Consider the following 20,307-nt stretch of genomic DNA (forward strand, 5'->3'; position numbering starts at 1 on the left):
GCAAAGGATTGCTAGAAGCGTTGTAAACTGGTAACGTTGTGCATAATATGGAGACCTTGTCACATGCTGCACTATTGTATCTCTATTTCTTACACATTTGAGTGACAGACAGGGCCCGCTTTTTATTGGCTAACGGGCTTTGTTGACATCCTGTTTTAAAACGTTGCTAACCAAAATATTGGGGCATTTTGTTTGGTTGACTTGTCAATCATAAGAAAAGCACGTTTTACTTCACTCGTGATTAAAGGGTATCCACGTAGATAAGTTTCTTTTTTGACTTTTAAAGAGGGAGATGCGTGCTCCGCTGCCTGCTGGGAGTTGTAGTCCATTGCCGCCTCCCGATCGCCGGAAGCAGCAGGGTAGGTCGAGGTTCAGGACTACAACTCCCAACAGGCACCGCGGCAAACGCCTGGCGTCGGCTCCATCGCCGTGGCACTTTCGATCCGCTTTATGCTGCAAAGGGAGAGCGAGAATACAAACAGGAGTCTAGCTGAGAATGCAATCCCATCCAAAATAGAACACTATCGACTAAATTTAACGATGATTGGATCCAGCCAGCTGGCATAGAGCGATTAGAATAGAGCTAAAGCCGTCCGAAGTCGCGGCTGAAGCGCCTCCGGGCGCAGTATGAATCCAGGTTGTTGTTGGAGCGTTAGGGCGGACCGTGGTGCGCTCTGGGAAGTGTAGTTCCTGGTCCGTCGGAGTTCCCGCCCGAGCGCTTGGAGAGCGGCTTCGGGAGGACTACAATTCCCATCATGCCACGGCGGCTGGCCGCCATCTTCCGTCTTCCCCCCTCCCCGTCGTTTGCGTCAAGCGGTGCTGTCTTCTACGCCATGAATACGCGTCAAAAGAAGCCAAACGGGTCAAAACAGAGAGAAAAGGGAAAGCAATTTTTTTAAAAAAAATATTTCAAAAGAAGCTAAAGCGGGCGCGGCTCGGGTTTGGGGAGATTTTAATATATCCGACCGACATCCCGCGTCCCTGTTGCGGATTCGCTTCCAATGAAGTTTGTCGGCGGTCCCGGCGGAGGCCGCTGCTTCTGCTGCCACCAAAGTGTCCGGTAGGCGAATCGGAGCTTCCCCTCAACTTGGAAGGCACAACGTTTGCCATCTGCGGTGCTTTTGCCGCCCCTCGTCGTCAAGATGGTCGCTTGGAGTGAAGGCGCCTTGTGGCCGGGCCCTGCGGTGGGAACCCGACCGGGTCTCAGCGAGTGAGGGCAGAAGAAGCAGCAGCAGCAGCTCCTTGTCGCCTTTAGGAAAAGACAACTCGCCGCGGGCCTTGGAGACCCCGCTAATTCGAATGGCTCCTTGAGAAATCACGACGGGTTTAATCTGAGGGATGCACGTTGATTTTTTTTACTTTGTCTAGAAACTCCAACCTTCCTTCCACCACCACACCCCCGACCTTTAACAGTACACATTTTAATTTAGTGAAGTATCTGACAAGAGTTCTGAATCCGGCAGAAACAGAATAGAAAGCCATCAGGAATTAATTTTCACTTTTTACACTGCCTTTTTACATCAAATGAAAGAAGATTTTGTATTCCACAGGAGAACGGGCTCCAAACGCACCATTTTGGAGATACTTGTTACACAAGAAGAAAACGACGCTCTTTTGGGAATTTTACCAATTTGTGTGAATTCTGACTGAACTTAAAACCGAAGTTACTGACTGCAATTATTCCCATGCCGAAGCAAGTTTGTTTTGTCCATTACGTTGTTGATACTGAAGTCGCCATGTCAGGTTGCTGCACAAGATTAAAGATAATTTGGTGAACGTCGCTTTCAACATTTATATGAAATCTGATTCTACTGGCGTGTTGAGTTCGTGCAGTATTATATGGTTTATAATCAGCAAATCGGATTCGCTATCATAGGAAAGATGCAAAGTGTTTAAGAGTAATTGTACTTTGAATGCAGAGCATGTGTAAATACTGGAAGGGACATGTCAGAACATATTACAGTGGGTGCCAGTTTTCTTCCTCTTGGTTGGAATTACATTGCCTTAATTATCTGGAACTAAAACTGACCTTCGTTTGAAATCAAAATTGTAACTGCTGAGAAGTACCAGCATATTTATGCATGTGCTTGTACCTCTGACTTTACGAATAATTGGGACAACACCTGGATCTTTCTCCTTTAAGATTTGAATGAATTGGTAACGACATGCATTTTATAGGGCAGTAGTCATGGCCTTTTATTTAAGGAAAGAAAAAAGCCACTGTGTCTGAATTTAAGATTATTTTATGTAAAACATTTTGTCAGTTATGGCTGACGAAGTATCACAGGCTGAGATCGACCCAGACTTTGAACCACAGAGCCGCCCCAGATCCTGCACTTGGCCTTTGCCGAGACCAGATCTAACAACTGTCAAACAGGAGGACTCTGCCTCAGTAACCCCAACCGAAGAAGAAAAGCAGGATGTTTCTGATTCTAGTGCTGTAAAATCAGAGAGTGAAACTGGTCTGAATGCAGAGGTTTGTTCCCAAGTTGGTGCAACAAGTGCTCAACGGAAGAGTTCCGCTAGAAGGAATGCATGGGGCCATCAATCGTATGCAGATCTTATCACCAAAGCAATTGAGAGTTCTCCTGACAAGAGGCTGACTCTGTCTCAGATCTATGACTGGATGGTCAAATCTGTGCCTTACTTCAAGGACAAGGGAGATAGCAACAGTTCAGCTGGATGGAAGGTAAGAATTCAGTTCTTGGGATGGTGGGAGTTTGGTGTTTATTTTGAATCATCTGATGCTTGGATTTGGTTCCACATCATAAATTAAGAATTATTGTTCATTTCAATGACTGAAACTCTTGTTGATACACGATTAAGTGTGCTGGCGTATTGCATTACTGTTGAAGGTCAGCAGTAATTTGATTTATAGCCATGATTATTGGTTGCTTTTTTAAAATTCATTTACGGAATGTGGGCGTTGCTGGCAGGGCCAGCATTTATTACCATCTTTTTTTTCCCTTTTTTTAATTTCACACTTCCAAATATTTGGAAGATCAGATTTTCCTGTTTTCAGCATATCCTATACTAAAAGTGAGATCTACATCATCCAGAACTGACTCATGCAGGGTATGGCTGTACCATCAGCAGCAATCTACTTGATTATGTTGACAATCTCTTCATAGGAGGGCATTGTAGTTGAGCTTGATCATGCCCTCAGTTAAGATGTGCTTTTCAGTATTGTCACTCGATACTACTGGAGCAGAGTACCTGCCCTTTTTTTCCTTTAAAAACTGACCGTGCAGGGGGGGCCAGTTGTAGTGCCTTTGGTTATGATCTGTCTAAGATCGGGTAACTTGGGAGGGACTAGGAACTATCTGGTGGCTTCAGATGCAATGTTTTACAACGTCGGTGATCATGACTCCCCATCTTTCACAGCGTTTCATAGCAGCCACATATTTGAGTTGTTCTCATATATTGTACCTGTTCTGCTTCTCAAGCTGTCAGAATATTTCCTCCTTTGTTTCCCTCTTGCTCTGCTGCCCTCAATTTCCCCAGTCTCACTACCATATGTTCTAGTTCCTTTAAGTACACCCCCAAATAATTATAGTTGTCTCTTGGTGATCATCTCAAATTATTCTTGTGTACCTGCTTTCTTCAAAACATTCTCAACTAATCCTCATCATGTGTCTCAGAAACTACATCTCTTGTAGTCTATAGTTTATCTTCCATTGTTTTGCTTAGATTCCAACTTCTGCTTTCACATAATAATGTTGACCAGGTGTAACGTTTTGGTAACCTCATTCTGCTTTCCACAGAGATGTCCTTATTTCTAAAGAGTTATGACGTTTTTGTGATGTTTGCGCTTTCTGATGTCTTGATCACTTTTCCCATAAGATGTTATTAGGTTACCCCGATAAGTTAGGTAGAATCATTTTCTTATTTCTTTCAATTCCACTATTATTTTATGTCTAGATATAATCCTTTCTTTGATATTACTGTACACAATGTTTTGCTGCAGTTTAATGATAATCCATATGTTACTGTTTGTTACATTTGTGCCTAGAAGTCTTTGTAGATTTTCCTCTGTATCACCCATAATTACTGTCTTCCACGTGTCTCAGATTATTTATATTCTGTCCACCTATTGCAATTCCTGGTAACTCTGATAGATATCTTCTATTCATTTCACTTTAACGACAGAAAAGATCTGGAGTCAGAACACAACCTTGTTGCATGCTTTTTATAGCTATCCATTAGCTGTATTCATTGCCTATTCTGACTGCTGCTGTTGGCCCTGGTATTTTCTGAAGCAGTCTTAACTTGGACGTAGAAGGGAAAGATTTATGTAGCATTTCAAACATCTGTTCATGCCTTGGTGTAATCCATAAAGCATAGGTATACATCTTTTTGGACTTCTATTGCTCTCTCTGTTATAAATCTTAGCACAAATATTGCATTTCTTGTTCCTTTTCCTTTATGTTCTTATATCTATGGTCAAGTTCTGTTTTGTGCCCTCATCATGATGATTCTTAGAATGATTTTGATTATATGACTGATGAGGCTGATTTTTCTATAAAGTTCATATTCTGTTGCACCTGGTCTTTTAGCAGGTAATGCAGTCTAAAATACCTTATAACCACATCGCACATTGTATTTACTAAAAGCCATGAGGGGAGTAAAAGTATTTGTTATTGTATTGATATGTGTAATATTTTAAATTTAGAATATTGTTTGTAACAGATTAGAATTATTTGCAATCTTGCCTCTGATTAAAATTACAATTACGCAATTTTTTTTTTCTAAGATTGGTTATATAATGTAAAGCATGCTTATTTGGAGTGTTCAGTCAACAATGGTTATGGGTAGACCTGCAGGCTCCAGACCAGCAGCGGCCTCTGTCTGGCCTCTCACATGATTGATTTAATAGCCATTTTCAAAGGCAAACAGCCTTTATCTTTCAATGCCTTCCCACAAAACCTGTACCATACCACTCTGAAAGATTCATCCTCAAAGTCAAGTATATTTTGCAAATTGCAAAGTAAACCTCTTGTGACATTCCTTGTGGAGCATATACTCTTTGTCTTTATAAAACAGCATCAGAAATAGAATACCTGTAATACAATGTATTGTTCTGTTAACGTGGAGTTTTATGTATTTAGACTTGTCCCTTCAAGGTCACCAGATTGATTTGCAGTAAGTAGGCTTGTGTTGGTTAATTAGATGGTAATATGGTTTGGCACCTGGTTGTGAGTGCCTGGTTCAGCCCCAAGGTTACAAAGCCAGTAATGTTTTTTTTGTATTGCCTTTGTAATGTGGTATCAGAGGTTTGATAGGATATTTGCTGTGAAACATGAATGTTTAAATGCTATTGAAATTTTCTAGCATCAGCCCCATGTTACCCGATCCTTCAAATGTCTTAAGAAGTTACCTGTTGTCAGTAAAGTGCAGTTATTCATGCCAGATGCCATGGTAAATTATTATACAGCTGTTTGGCAGAATGTTATGGAATTTAATAAATTTTGCTTAAAATTTCTACTCCGTCCTTACCTTTCACATGATTTGTTTCCCATCCTATCCCTTGGAACAGGCTTTGCACTGACCTTAACGCACCGATTCCCATAACCTCTGGAGTGCACTTCTTCCCACCAGATTTGCTGTAAGTTTCCCATTTACTTCTCCCAATTTCTGTCTCTGTCATATCTTCCTCATGATGCCACTTTCCACGTCAGGGCTTTTGAAATATCCTATTTCCTCTTTGCTGAGGTAGACTGAAATCTAAATTGGGTTTGTCCTATTTCTCAGGCTTCTGCACCCCGCCCATCCACACTTTGTTGACTAGTCCCTCTTTGGCCTTCTATGTTTTTCTAATGAAGCTTGATCCAGGTTGAGAAAAGGATGACATCTTTATACTTACTACTTTTGTAACCCTCTGGCCTTCATTTTGATTTCAATAACTTCAGACCTTAACTATAGCTCCCACTTTCTCTTTGTGCTGGCAATGTGATATGGGTGTGTGAGCCTTTCTGGGGACAGGGAGAAGGAATAGATTAATGTTTAGGGTGGAAACCCTCCACTCAAACACTGCTGGCAAGGCAATTTGCAGCCTTGGTGCTGACCCTGCCCTTTTCATCTTCCAGGCTTTTGGCTGCTGGAGTCTGCTGTGCTGGTCCAGTTTTCCAAACTTCCATTGTTTACCTGCGTTGTTTCCTCCGTCAGCTATTTACATGTTCTTTGTGGTCTTGTGAATGCCATTTATTTCTCACTCACTTGCTCTGTGTCTCCCTTGCATGCTCTCTGTGTTTGTCAACAAAATATCTTTTGTAATTGTCCAGAAAAAAGATTTTTAGGAGAGAGGAATAAACTAATAAAAAGTACTTACATGTTAAGATGAGGGGAGAAAACATTCTAACAGAAAATCATCTGGCAGTTAGACTGCAGTTGGAACCCATGATGAATTGGTTGGTTCCCTATATCTTTTTAAGTCTTTTTTTCTCTTGAGTCTTGGGGTCAACATGTAAAATCAGTAGTATAAAAGTCGGATGAGTTCTAAATGGGTGGGCAATCCATCTGCCTCTTTACTCCCCAGACAGTGAGGTCGGAAATTATGTCCAATTGCATATTACCAAACCATTTTCTGTTGGTGGGTGAGTGTATGCACATTCCAGATGACACAAAGAATCGACTGCAAGAAATTTGCCTATAATGTTGTTATGTAATAGGAAATACATGCTTTCATATTAGTAAATAAAATATGCTGATAGATTCTAGTGCCACACCATGGGAAAAGCAGTCCTCTCAAAACTAGCCAAAAATGGAAATGTTGTCAGGATGTATTGCTGAATTGTTTGGTGTAATTTAATTGGTGATATGCATTAAGATACAGTTCTATTTTGTGAGTCCCCTAACAGTAGTTACGCTGTAGGACAGAGTATACATGAAGAAATAAATGGGGCATGTAAGAAGGTCCCATAACAATCATGGGTAGCTTTAATCCATGTGTAGATTGGGCCAATCAGATTGGCAAAGGTGACCTGGAAAATGAGTTTGCAGAGTGTATTCGGGACAATTTCTTAGAGCAGTATATATAGCTCCAACCACAGAGCAGACTATTCTACACCTGGTAATGAACATGATTAACCACTAACCTCATAGTAAAGGAACCACTAGGTGACAGCGATCATAACATGATAGATTTTTGCATTCAGTTTGAAGGTGAGAACTGTGGGTTTAAAGCTAAATAATGGTAATTATACAGGCAAGAGTTGGCTAAAGTGGATTGGGAAACTAGGTTAAAAGGTAGGAGAGTAGAAATGCTGTTGCAGACTTTTAAGATATTTAATAGCACTCAGCAAAGATTTATCCCAGTGAGAATAAAACACTCTAGGAGAATCATGCATCACCCATGGCCAAATAAGGAAATTAATGATAGCATCAAATTGAAAGAAACACTGTTCAAGTCTGCAAAGATTAATGGTAGCTCATAGGGTTGGATAGATTCTAAGAACCAGCAAAGAATGACTAAAGAGGGAGAAATTAGAGAAATGAGAGAAAGCTAGCTAGAAATATAAAAACGGTAAAAGTTCTTAAAAGTATTTAAACAGGAAAAGAGTAGCTAAGGCAAGGGGTGGCCCACTAATGAGTGGAATTATTAATGGGAAACAAGGAAATGTGGAAGCGTTGAACAGGTATTTTGTGTCTGTCTTCATGTTAGAAGACTTACAAAACTTTCCAATGACACTTAAATCAAGAAGTGAAAGGGAGGGGAGCACCTTGAAACAATCACCAGGGAAGGGGTACAGGACAAACCTAAAGCTAAAAGTCCCCTGGACCTGTTGGCCTGCATCATAGGATCTTAAAAGAAGTGTCTGCAGAGATAGTAGGGGCATTTGTTATAATCTTCCAAAATCACTTTTATATTCTGGAAAGTTCCCAGCAGATTGGACAATAGCAAATATAACACCATTACTCATGAAATGAGGGTGACAGAAAGCAGGAAACTACTGGCCAGTTAGCCTGACATCTATCTTAGGGAAATTGCTAGAATCCATTATTAAGGAGGTTATAGTAGGATACTTACAAAATTATATTGGATTAGGTAGAGCCAACATGGTTTTGTGAAAGGGAAATTGTGTTTAACAATTTTATTAGAGTTCTTTCAGAAAGTAACAGGCAAGGTGGATAAAGGGGAACCTGTAGATGTGGCCTACTTGGATTTCCAAAAGGTCACTACACAAGTTAAGAACTCATGATGTAGGGAATAGCATATTAGTATGGATACAGGGTTGATTAGCTAACAAGAAACAGAGAGTTGGGATAAATGGATCTTTTTTTGGGTTGGCAAGTTGTAACTAATGGAGTGCCACAGGGATCAGTGGGACCTCAACTAGTACAATCTATATCAATGACTTGGATGAAGGGACCTAATGTATGGTAGCTAAATTTGCTGATGACACCAAGTTAGGTAGGACAGTAAGTTATCAAGACGAGGTAAAGAGCCTACAAAGTGATTATAGAAAGGCTAAGTGAGTGGGCAAAAATTTTGCAGATGGATTATAATGTGGGGATATGTGAGGTTGTCCACTTGGCCAGGAAGAATAGAAAAACACTATACTATTTAAATAGAGATTATAAAATTTGGTACATGAGTGACAAAATATTAGTATGCAGATACAGCAAGTGATTAAGGAAGCAAATGGAATAATGCTATTTATTGTAAGGGGAATGGAATATAAAAGTAGGGAAGTTTTACTGCAGCTGTACAGGACATTACTCCAGATATGATTTCACCATCTGTGCCGTATTGGTCTCCTTATTTCAAAAAGGAAAGAACAATGTTAAAAACAGTTCAGAAGAGGTTCGCTCAACTCATTCCTGGGATAAAGAAAAGTTGAACAGGTTGGGCCTCTACCCATTAGAGTTGAGCAGAATGAAAGTTGGTCTTATTGAAACATAAGACTTTGAGGAGATTTAATAGGATAGATACTGAGTGGATGTTTTCTCTTGTGGGAGAGATTGGAATTAGGGGATACAGTTTTAAAAGTAAGAAATCTCCCTTTTAAGATGGAGCTGAGGGATTTTTTTTTTATGAGGGTTGTTAGCCTGTGGAATTCTCTTCCACAGGAAGCAGTGGAGGCTGGGTCATTGAATTTATTCAAGGTTGAGTTAGATTTTTGATGGACAAGGGAGTCAAGGGTTATGGAGGGAAGATGGAGATAGACCCAAGACCACCAAGATCATGGCTGATCTGATATCGAATGCTGGAGCAGGCTTGAATACCTGAATGGCCTACACCTCCTAAGTCATAGGTTTCTATGTTCATTACTGTATTAATTTTTACAGTAATATCAGTTGTGTACTGTAAACAACTTCATGGACATTTAGTTTCTTTCCATTTTCATCTTGACAACTCATAACCCCTCTATGAAGCGTAGCACTGCCCCAAGACTTGCATATTCTTACACTTGAGTTCCTAGGAAGTATGGACACAAGAAAAAGCTTGTTCTTAAGAAGTCACGTTGGACTTGAAATGTTAACTCTGTTTTTCTCTCTCTACAGATACTACCAGACCTGCTGAGTTTTTTCAAAACTTTGTTTTTATTTCAGATTTCCAGCCTCTGGAGTATTTTCTTTTTATATTTATTGTTGAAATATAAGCTCCCTGCAAAACTTCCTACCCCACCTCATTTGTTCTTGGCACCTGAAAACTGTAGAACTCTCATCCTATCGCTGTTTTACCATTCTCTGAGAGGCTATAAACTTTAGAAACCTCAAATAAAAACAGGAAATGCTAGAAGCACTCAGGAGGTCAGGCAGCATCAATGGAGAGGGGAAAAAAAGTTAAAGTTTCAACTGAGCTTTTATCATCTCCAGGTTCATTGACTTAAAAGGTTAACTTTGTTTTTCTCTCCACACTTGCTGAATATTTCTTGCCTTTTCTGTTTTTGTTTTGGATTCCCAGCATTGTAAGTTTTTTGCTTTTGTTCTTTTGCAAACCCAAGCTTAGCTTCACCTTATTCTGGTTTCTCACATCCTCTTTCACTTTTTGTCAACCATGGTAATTGTTTGCCTTGGGCCCTTCAAAGAATTTTTATCAATTATTCTATGATTCAGTAAACATCTATGAAGAATATAGATCTCATATTTCACTGTTTCTTTTTCTAATTTAATTGTAAAATTTAAAATGTTTTATACCCAAAATTAAAAATCAAAAAGCTGATTTGGGGTGATAGGGATTCTGATTCTTCAAAGGGACTTTGTTCGCTACCCTGGACCCTGTTCAGCCATTCAGGTCATTAAAAAAGTATGGGCATCTGTTCGGCCAGGGCTGGGATTGAAATTTGAGACCCCAGTACAGAGACTGTAAACAGGCTTGCAGCTGTTGGTTATGTAACCAGCACAACGGTTTTTTGGAAATATTGGACTTGTGTAAACTTGAAAGGAGATTGACAAGTCAGAATGTATTAAATTTGTTCGTTTTGTCTGTTTAGTTATAAGAGTCCCAGCATGTACAATAAAGTAAAGATTAATCGCAGCTTGAGTCACTTTTGGTTTAAAAAAAACTTAAAGGAACCTCAATTCAGAGTTAATTCTTTCTGAAATGTGGCATCTTAACCTTACACATTGAATCTTTTGTTAGAAAACAAGAGCATCAGCATTTAAGCTCCAGTCACTTGTGCCAAGAAAAGGAATATGATTTGTCATTCCTAGTTCCTTCAGTTATTCTTGAGTTTAGATTTTGCCAGATCTGATGAGGTGGAGTTTTTAGAGAAGCTGACAAGTAAATTGTAGCACAGAAGGAGGCAATTCAACTCATTGTTTTTGTGTCGGCTCTCTGCAAGAGTAACTCAGCTGGTCCCACTCCACCCACCTCATCTGTTCAGCCCTGCAATTTTTTTAAGTTAAAGAATTTGTTACTGCTTTAACTGTATTCTCTTCAGTATCACAGAGCATTTCTAGTTACTTCTGCCATGGAATAACAACTGAATTGGTATTTCCAATACCCTGGAATCAGTAAAATTGTTGGTGAGTGACTGACTGAGTGTCCAGTGGACTGGTGTATCTATTATACTGCTAAAATGTACTCTATTTCTATTTCAGTCCCGGTGTTATCTGGTATACTGCTAGTTATATTTTTCTGTTTGACTTGAAAATACTGGCAGGAACATAACAGTGACCTGTCTGGAGTTTGCTTTTCATCATTTATGGCAGTGGAAATTATGCAGTGTTCCCAGACAGCTTCTGGCCATGGTATAAAGCCATAAAATGCAATAATAAGGCAGGACTAAAAAACATTGGCCAGTAAGACTAAAGATATTTTACTTTCAGAATTGTGACCATTTTAATGAGTCTGATTCCTGTTGAAGGTGGCTTTTAGATTTGTATTGTATGCTGTAACCTCCCGATGTGTAGTTTTTGTGGTCGGATACCATTCAAGTTTGGCATTCCTGCACAGAAAGGCTCTTGTGTTTATGTTGGGGAGAGGGAAGCTGCTAGTTTTAGGAGACAATATTCTCATTGTAAGCCTGCACTAGAGGAAAATAGAATTGAAACTGGGCAAGTCTGTCTGATGTAGCTGCAGATGTGTCTCAAACTTCAGAGGAAAAAGAATGCCTGCCAATTAAATTCCTATTGAGATTCTGATTTTTATCTTTTTGTGAGAGTGGAAAGATTCTTTTTCTTTGTATGTCCATGTAGTAAGTAAAAGACAACAGTGCTCTTTTCATTGCTGTATTTTCCTTTAAAATTTAAAACTTTGGCAAGACTTGCAACCTTAGTATGTTGTTGCCTTTTTTAAAACAAAATGCTTGTTCATCCACATTCAGATTCTCTCAAATCTGCATGATTGTGTTTGAAAGTTTTTTTTTTAACCCCAAGGCAAAACAATTGTTTTTAACATGTTTTATTTCATGAAACCAAGCATCACCATCAAATGAATTATAGTTTGAAATGGTAAAACTGGTAAATGTTTAATAATTAAGTCTAGTTGAAAACCTTTTTAATTTAACTGTAGAGAAAAAATATACACTGCATTTTGTTGTGATATAGTAGTGATATATTATTATAGTATGTAAAATAGGATATACTGCCTAGTTTTACATATCTGAACAGTTTAACCATCTTTAGGTGGATGGGCACAGCCTAGCTGGACAGAATTGCATAAGTGGCATTCCTCCCCTTGCCTGCTGAATGATTTGTGTTAGGTCACTTTCTACAATTGGAACAAATAATGGTATATTTGCTCATATGTATTCTTTCCCTTACTTTCTTTCTCTCCCTTTTGTGGGTTGTGTTCTTCTGAAAAAGATCTGTTAGACAGGCTGCCAGGAAGGAATTCTGTGAGATATTTCTCAGCCCTAGGCAGAGTCTGTACACAACCCAGTGGCATTATGAGGTGTGTCACCCACATATCTGGTGTGTGTAATGGCAGCAAGGTTGAGGCAGAGTACCTGAAAAGATCACTGTAGAACTCCAATAATTTTATTACAATCTACAGTGGAGGTATTGAGAAAATACTGGATAGAATGTGGAGAGAAAGCAAGAGTGTAATTGAAACTAAAACAGGAAATAAACTGACTAAAAGCTGAAACTAAAAAAGAAAAATGCAAGAACATTAAGCAAATATGGCTTCAAATGTGAGAGTTGTATTGAACTAAGGTGAGATGGGGGAGTAGGAGAGGAAAGAAGAACTGAAATAGTGGCTGAGGATATTGCAGCTTCTTTTCCAGCTACCACCTGCCTTACCATACTTTTTAATCATGTACAGTTATTAGCATTTTGGTGAGGGTATAATAAGTAGACTTGGACATCACAGCAATATAGTTGGTGCTGCTGTTGCAAATTTTGAAATTAGCTATACTGTGTTTTGCAGATTCTCATGAGTTAACATTAACTTGGTTAGTTGTTGGGCCCAAGGTGCTTTAATGTGTTTGCCAAATAAAGAACATTACAGTTCAGTAATGTCTTTGCCTGTGCAAAGTGTTTTTCTGTTTAACAATCGACAAAGACTGCACGCATGTAGGAAACTTATGTAGCCTGTGACCATTGCCTGTTTTTCTTTTTTAGACAATGAACAGTATACTTTTACCAAATTTAGGCTAATAAAACATGCTTATTTCTGCTAAATCTGAAAACCACCCAGCTAAAGTAGCAGCATAATTTATTGAAACAGCAAGTATATAAAACTTGACTTCCACACAACTTGTCTTGAGTGTTTTCTCATCAGCAAATGTGGTTTAAGACTTAAAAGTAAATAGGTTAAATTATGTAAAATGAAACCACTGTGAAATCCATGCAATAAGATAAAGGCAAAATACTGCAGATGCTGGAAATCTAAAACAAAAACAAAAAATGCTGGAAAAACTCAGGTCTGACAGCATCTGTGGAGAGAAAGTCAGATTTAACGTTTCAAGCTTGTATGACTTCTTCAGAGCTTTAGGAGTCATACAGACTTGAAACATTAACTCTGTCTTTCTCTCCACAGATGCTGTCAGACCTGCTGAGTTTTTCCAGCATTTTTTGTTTTTGTGTGTGAAATCCAGGCAAGTAGTCTTTATTTAGCTTGTATGGAATGGACACACTCTGAAACATCAGATTACTATTTTCTTTTGGAGCACTCTGGCATCATTGTCAAGTTGATCTTGTCTGGTTGCTCCACCTACTTCTGAATTGGCTCACTAATTTAGAACAGTTGGGAAAATGGTTCACTATTACCTTGTTTCATACACGCATATGTTGAATTTAAACAAAAGCCCAGATCTTGAAGTCAGTGGTGAAACAGTGCTTGTTACTGATCTGGAAGTAAGCCTCGCTGAGAGATCTATCTCGCCCTTTGGCGAGAGCTTTAGCACTTTCAGCGTGCAATTGATTGTATTGTTTAATGGGGATTCCCAGCGTTGAGTTGCGGCAGTTTCATCTGTGCAAGCAGCCAATCAAGTTAAATAATTCTTAGTTAGCCAACCAGGAAATGAAAAGCACTACTAATCATTGCTTTTTAAAAATTGGAAACAGAGCAAAATAAAGTTTGGGACATACACATGAGGTTAAGGTAGAAACTGAAATATCATGAACAAACTTCAAAAAAAAAATCTAATAGTCAATATGGAGACATTTAATACATTTTTCAGGGCCAGATTGGTTATTCTACTGTAGTTATTTCTCAGATTGACATTAAAACCCTTTAGTGAACAAGGTTTATTTTAAAATAGGGTTTCTAACAGTGATATGAAAGTGGACAAAGGGAAGTTTTTGTTAGATCGATTCTTTTCGCTGATTGCTGGCTCATGGCGGGGGGGAGGGTGCGAGGAATGACAGACCACAACTTGAGAATATTCGGAAACACAGATGAACACACAAACTTTGAAGCTGTCAGATTCAGAGGGGTAACATTGGTGAATGCTGATAGTTCACCATCCAAAATCCCACATTCTGGCTAGACTTAATAAATATGCAATTCTGTTAGTCTTTTGTACTCTAACATCTGAATAGAATCCTGATTTTTTTAATCATTTGTGGGACATGGGTGTCACTAGCTAGGCCAGCATTTATTGCTCATCCCTAATTGCCATTGAGAAGGGGGCGGCGAGCTGCTGCCTTGAACCGCTGCAGTCCATGTCCCAATGCAACAGGACCTGGACTATATCCAGGTTTGGGCTAACAACTGGCAAGTAACATTTGTGCCATACAAGTGCCAGGCAATGACAATCTCCTGGGTAGTGACTGGTTGAGACAAGGTTTTGTGGAACGTAATGAAGGAGGGACCAAAGCTTTCAAGCATTAATATTGTCAGCTTTAAATGTAATTTTGTCTGTGGTGTGCTTTCAAGATTGGAGATCTCCTTTCCCTCCTTCCCTACTTGTAACCTTTCATAATTGTTGCATTGGCCATATGTCACCAGTTCTTATCTCCAGGCTGTATTTCTTAAAGCAAGTAAGTAATAATTCTCACGGGATGTTTTATTTTGTCAAATGTGAAAAGTTTATTGCATATGCTGTAACTTTAGAGGAAGCTCGTGAGAGATTGTGGTTAATTTAAAATAAGATTTTCTCTTTGTTTCACTTTTTAACATTTGGAGCCTTTGGTAGCCTGCAGTTTAGTAAGTGCAAGTTTCATTCTAGTTGGGTTATATCTTAAAAACAAGAATTTACTCATTACTTTTTAAACCTTTCTCAACATCTGTACTATCCTGGGTGGATGGCAGGTTGAGACAAGCTCTTGGGGAAAATAACGAAGGAGACAACAAAGCTTTTAAGCATTAAAACGATCAGCTTTAAATGTAATTTTGGTTCTAGTGTGCTTTCAAGATTGGAAATCTCCTTTCCCTTCTTCACTAACTGCAACCTTTCTTAACTGTTGTATCAGCCACATGTCACCAGTTGTTATCTCCAGACTGAAAATCTTGTGGTTGTTGAGGATTGAGACTGTAAATTCATAGCGTTGATGTTTTTTCTTGGACTTTCCACCCACCACATAAAAAAAAATGCATGGTTATTTTGGCTTTCGTGAAAAAATTAGAAGCTATTGGAATGGATTTGATTTGGGATGTGTGCCCCATCTCTAAGATTTAGGCAAGAGGTTCAGGTGAGTCAGGCAAATATTCTGAGTAATGTCTTTGCCAATGCTATGTTGGCTGGCGTTAGATTGTCTTTCCGGGCATGCTGTCTTTTTGAAGATGGTACTCTGTTGTTTGCCACATTTATCTGGTGATTGGAAGTGTTGTACTCCCCATGTTGAATTATTTTAAATGCACTTGGATATGTTGTAGATACTTGTGGTATTATAACTTTGCACAGCTCAAAGCAGGATCACTAAGATTATTGGTCCTATTTGTTTCATATCTGTATTTAGGAACCCTGATGGATGCCAATACAAATCCTTGGGACAGCACTGAGATAGGACAAAGAGCAATTTAATCTTCAGTAATGTAAGATTTATACAAAAAACTCCTTCATCTTTCAGAATTCTTGGCTATGCATAAAAATGTGTCCTTGGGCCCTTGTGAGATTCAGCCTAAAAAGGTGTGGGAGGAATTTGTGGCAAAAGGAGAAAGAGCAAACTTGCATTTATGTGGCGCCTTTCAGAATTTCATGACATTCCAAAGTGCTTGCAGAAAATGAAAAACTTTGAACTGAATTCACTGTTGTAATGTAGGGAAACATGATGGCCAATTTTCACTTAACAAACAACAATGAAATAAATAACCAGATCACCTTTTTTAGGTTTTAAGGGAGAAATATTGGCCAGGACTTGAAGTGCAGGAGAGTACTTCCTAAATTAGTACTTTGGACTTGTTTACATTCACTTGAGAGGGCAGACAGGGCCTCTGTTTAATGCTTTATCAAAAATACTGCAGCCTCAGTACCACATTGAAGTGCCAGCCTAGGCTATGGGCTCAAGTCTCTGCAGTGGTACTTGAACAAGATCTGAAATAATAGTGCGAGCAGGATTTGAGCCAGGATTGACACCTAAAGAAGATAATGCTACAGAGGGAGGGAGAGTGGTACCCTACACCAACCTGGACCGGGGTGTTGCTGTCACAGTGGGGATGTTTTTTTTTCTAAAGCCCCTTGTATGACTGTAAAGCAGTTGATGAATGACTCCAATATGTGGCATTGTAGTTTGCGGCACTGTACTTTGAACATCTATAGAACATAGTGGTGGTTGGCATATTGCAGGTTGCCTAGTGCAGGTCCTTCCTATGCGTTAATAGCAAATTTTTGTTGTGTATTTGATATGCAACTCTTAAAACTTTAGTAGCAGCTGATGAAAAGAGTAACTCAGGGAAAGAAAGGGAAGACTTGAACGCACCAAGCTCACACAAACAGCAATGTAATGATGAACAGATAATCTGTTTTTAATGTTGATTGAAGGAGAACTATTCGTCAGGATACTGGAGGTAACTTCCTTGCTCTTCAAAATAGTGCCATGGGAGTTTTTACATTTACGCGGAAGAGCTGATGGCATCTTGGTTTAACATCTCACATGAAAGATGGAGCCTGAGTATGAGATCATGTCCTTCTATATCTGGAGCTTTCCTCTCTGCAATCCAAACTGCTGCTTCAGAAGTTGTGCAGCTCCAGCTAGTGGAACCATTGTAGAGTGGGTTTTGATTGTTTACTGTTGTAAGGAGGTGGCAAAGCATTTACATTTTGTTGCAAGTTCTGCTACTCCCCATTTTAGTTAAGAAAATCCTGGTACTTGTTTCTACAGTTATCCCATCTCGATAGGATGGGGAGTAGGTAGAGTATTTGAGGTCTCTGGGGTTGAGGTATCTCCAAGGTACCGTGCCTTGTGGTGAACTTTCAAAACTAAGTTTGTTTTCTGCAGCAGATACTGTAGTCCAATAGCTAGTGCACTAATAAGTGTTTCTGCTTACAGCTTACAATTAGTATTCAATGCATACATTCATTGTATTATAATTGTATTGAAGCACCTAAGAGTACAACATGATGTATGTTGATAACTCCAATACCGTTGTCTGATTGTCTGTAATGACCATATTGAAACGATTGTAATATTCATTGATTGTATTCAAGCACCTCGTGATCCATGTGTAAAAGTTGAGTCTGATTGCACTTTTTGTGACGGCGATTTAGAAATGTTTTGTAATGTTCTTCTAGGTATTTTATGAATAAAGTATATTTTTCAAAAAAAGGTGGTTCTGCTTGGAGAAGCAGCAGGAAGCTCATCAGTACTTTGTGCTGCTAGACTGCCAGGTGTTAACCAGCTTAACAACATTGTTATTTCTACACACACTTTGGTGCCCTAGCCTCCCCCATGTCTCTTCTGATATGCACCAAATCTCATTATGATATGACCTTACAGGTAGAATGTGTGAATTTCATATTGGGCAAATATGGTTTGCCTGCATGGTGTTCTCAGTGGCTTGCGTTAAAGAATTTTAAACATGGTGTTACAACCCCTATAGAGACCAATAGCTTTTTTTTAAAAAAAAAGTTGAATTTCCCAGTAACTAACACAAAGGAATCGCACGACAAGGTTTAAAGTGTTAAGACTTCTACTGTAACATGCAAACTAAAATCACCATTGACTAACATTGCTTAGGCAATTAATACATTAAACTACAGAAAAGCTATCCTTAATAACTGAAAACCCCATTCCACGTCTATACTTCATAGCACATTCTTAGCAGATTTGTAGCTTTGCATTTAAAGTCCCAAATGTCTCCTGATGGTTCAACAGACTTTCTTCTCCCTGTCCCACCCAGTGTGAATCTTCCAGTACCCTTTTAAGCAAAGTCCCCTTCACTTTTCTGAGCATGCTTGAATGGACTTCCAGCAGCAAGACACCCACTGCTGACTCCTTGTTCTTCAACTCTCCACAGCAAACTACATTCCTTGAAACAGGGGTTCAGTCCTTACCAGCACTCCACTTGGTGATTAACCCAAAAGCAGCCTTTTGCTTGCCATAGCAGCACCTACTTTTGGCTTGACTGCCCCGAGAGTCTATATGTAGCAGGGCCAGTTGCTTCTCCGTGTTACCAGCTGTTAAAGCTCGCCCCTGACTTTCAATAGGGCCTGACCTGGGCCCCCTGCTCCCATGACAACCTGACCACGGGGGCCTGTCGCCGGTCAGTGTACAGTACAACTTCACACCATCACCCATTCCAGGGCATTCTGTTTCAGCTTTATTTAAAAACAATAGACTTTTTAGCACGGTTATATTTTAAACTAACGGTCATAACAATGACAATGACAATAGTTTCGAAGCACATTCCTGTCATTGTTGTAGTCAGTTAATGTTTTTGAATCAGTCAATTCCATTACAGATTACTCATATAAGTTTCTCAGCTGTTCAGATTGAGTGTACAGCAGGCTTGCAATGCTGACTTCCGTAGTCATCAGAATGTTTTGTAATTTACTGTGGAATTATAAAATGCTAGATTACTCCTTTTGAGATGTTTTTTATTTGTTTTTTCTCAGTTGTCACCTTTCTTTTGAAGGCAGTGACTTGCAATTGGGTACATGTGCATGGTTCCTGGTTGCCTCCTGTACAATGACCTATGTTCGTGTCAGTCTAGATATTGAGTGATAGTAGGCTATTCGCCCATAGGAGCCTGACCCATTCTTAATCTGTAATCTGTGTATGCATGTCTCCATGAAGGGTGACAACACAAATCTGAAGAGTATCCTTGGTGGTTTTAATTTTTTTTTCTTCTCCTATAGCTCAGAGGTGCTTGTTCATTGAGGAAACTTTTATTGTCTTCGCAACAGATCTGGTGTTCATGTGTACATGATTGGTAACATGTGACATGTAGGTGTGATCTATTCTAATCACAGATCTGATTTCCTTCTGATTGCTCCATTGAATTGGGAATGCCCGAATTGGGTATCCTTTCAATGTTGCTACTAACGATAAAGCTGCATGCAAGGCTGCTTCTCTGTGTTCCTTGGCACATATAAGTATTCCAGTGATGAGGTTAATATTTGATGTATCTGTAAATCTTTCATCCAGCTTTGGGTGAATTATGTAGTATTGGTCATGAGCGTCACATCACTTAGAGTAGATGTTCAATTTATATAGAGATAAAAACAAAAAAACTGCGGATGCTGGAAATCCAAAACAAAAACAGAATTACCTGGAAGAACTCAGCAGGTCTGGCAGCATCAGAGGAGAAGAAAAGAGTTGACGTTTCGAGTCCTCATGACCCTTCGACAGAACTTGAGTTCGAGTCCAAGAAAGAGTTGAAATATAAGCTGGTTTAAGGTGTGTGTGGGGGGGGGGGGGTGGTGTGTGGCAGGGGCAGAGAGAGAGAGAGAAGTGGAGGGGGGTGTGGTTGTAGGGACAAACAAGCAGTGATAGAAGCAGATCATCAAAAGATGTCAACAACAATAGAACAAAAGAACACAGGTGTTAAAGTTGGTGATATTATCTCAACGAATGTGCTAATTAAGAATGGATGGTAGGGCACTCAAGGTATAGCTCTGGTGGGGGTGGGGAGAGCATAAAAGATTTTAAAATATTTAAAAATAATGGAAATAGGTGGGAAAAGAAAAATCTATATAATTTATTGGAAAAAAAAGGAAGTGGGAAACAGAAAGGGATGGGGATGGGGGAGGGAGCTCAAGACCTAAAGTTGTTGATTTCAATATTCAGTCCGGAAGGCTGTAAAGTGCCTAGTCGGAAGATGAAATGTTGTTCCTCCAGTTTGCGTTGGGCTTCACTGGAACAATGCAGCAAGCCAAGGACAGACATGTGGGCAAGAGAGCAGGGTGGAGTGTTAAAATGGCAAGCGACATGGAGGTTTGGGAAGTCCAATCCCTCTACACCTCCATCCCCCACCAGGATGGTCTGAGGGCCCTTAGCTTCTTCCTCGAACAGAGGCCCGAACAATCCCCATCC

At 39.5% G+C, this 20,307-nt stretch overlaps 1 protein-coding gene across 2 annotated transcripts in view; it reads left to right on the forward strand.

Moving 5' to 3' along the window:
* Positions 1-429: 429 nt before the first annotated feature.
* Positions 430-20,307, forward strand: part of LOC121281855 (forkhead box protein O1-like) — a 117,743-nt gene continuing 97,865 nt past the window's right edge. Inside the window, exon 1 of one of the 2 annotated variants that reach the window (XM_041194935.1) lies at positions 430-2,689. In XM_041194935.1, the coding sequence (XP_041050869.1) occupies positions 2,267-2,689 (423 nt within the window). In that variant the 5' untranslated portion in view covers positions 430-2,266. The remainder of the gene's footprint in view (positions 2,690-20,307) is intronic. The other variant, XM_041194934.1, reaches the window with a different exon arrangement.

The sequence above is a fragment of the Carcharodon carcharias genome, chromosome 9 (genome assembly GCF_017639515.1).
Source record: "Carcharodon carcharias isolate sCarCar2 chromosome 9, sCarCar2.pri, whole genome shotgun sequence".
In the NCBI taxonomy this organism is placed as follows: Eukaryota; Metazoa; Chordata; class Chondrichthyes; order Lamniformes; family Lamnidae; genus Carcharodon; species Carcharodon carcharias.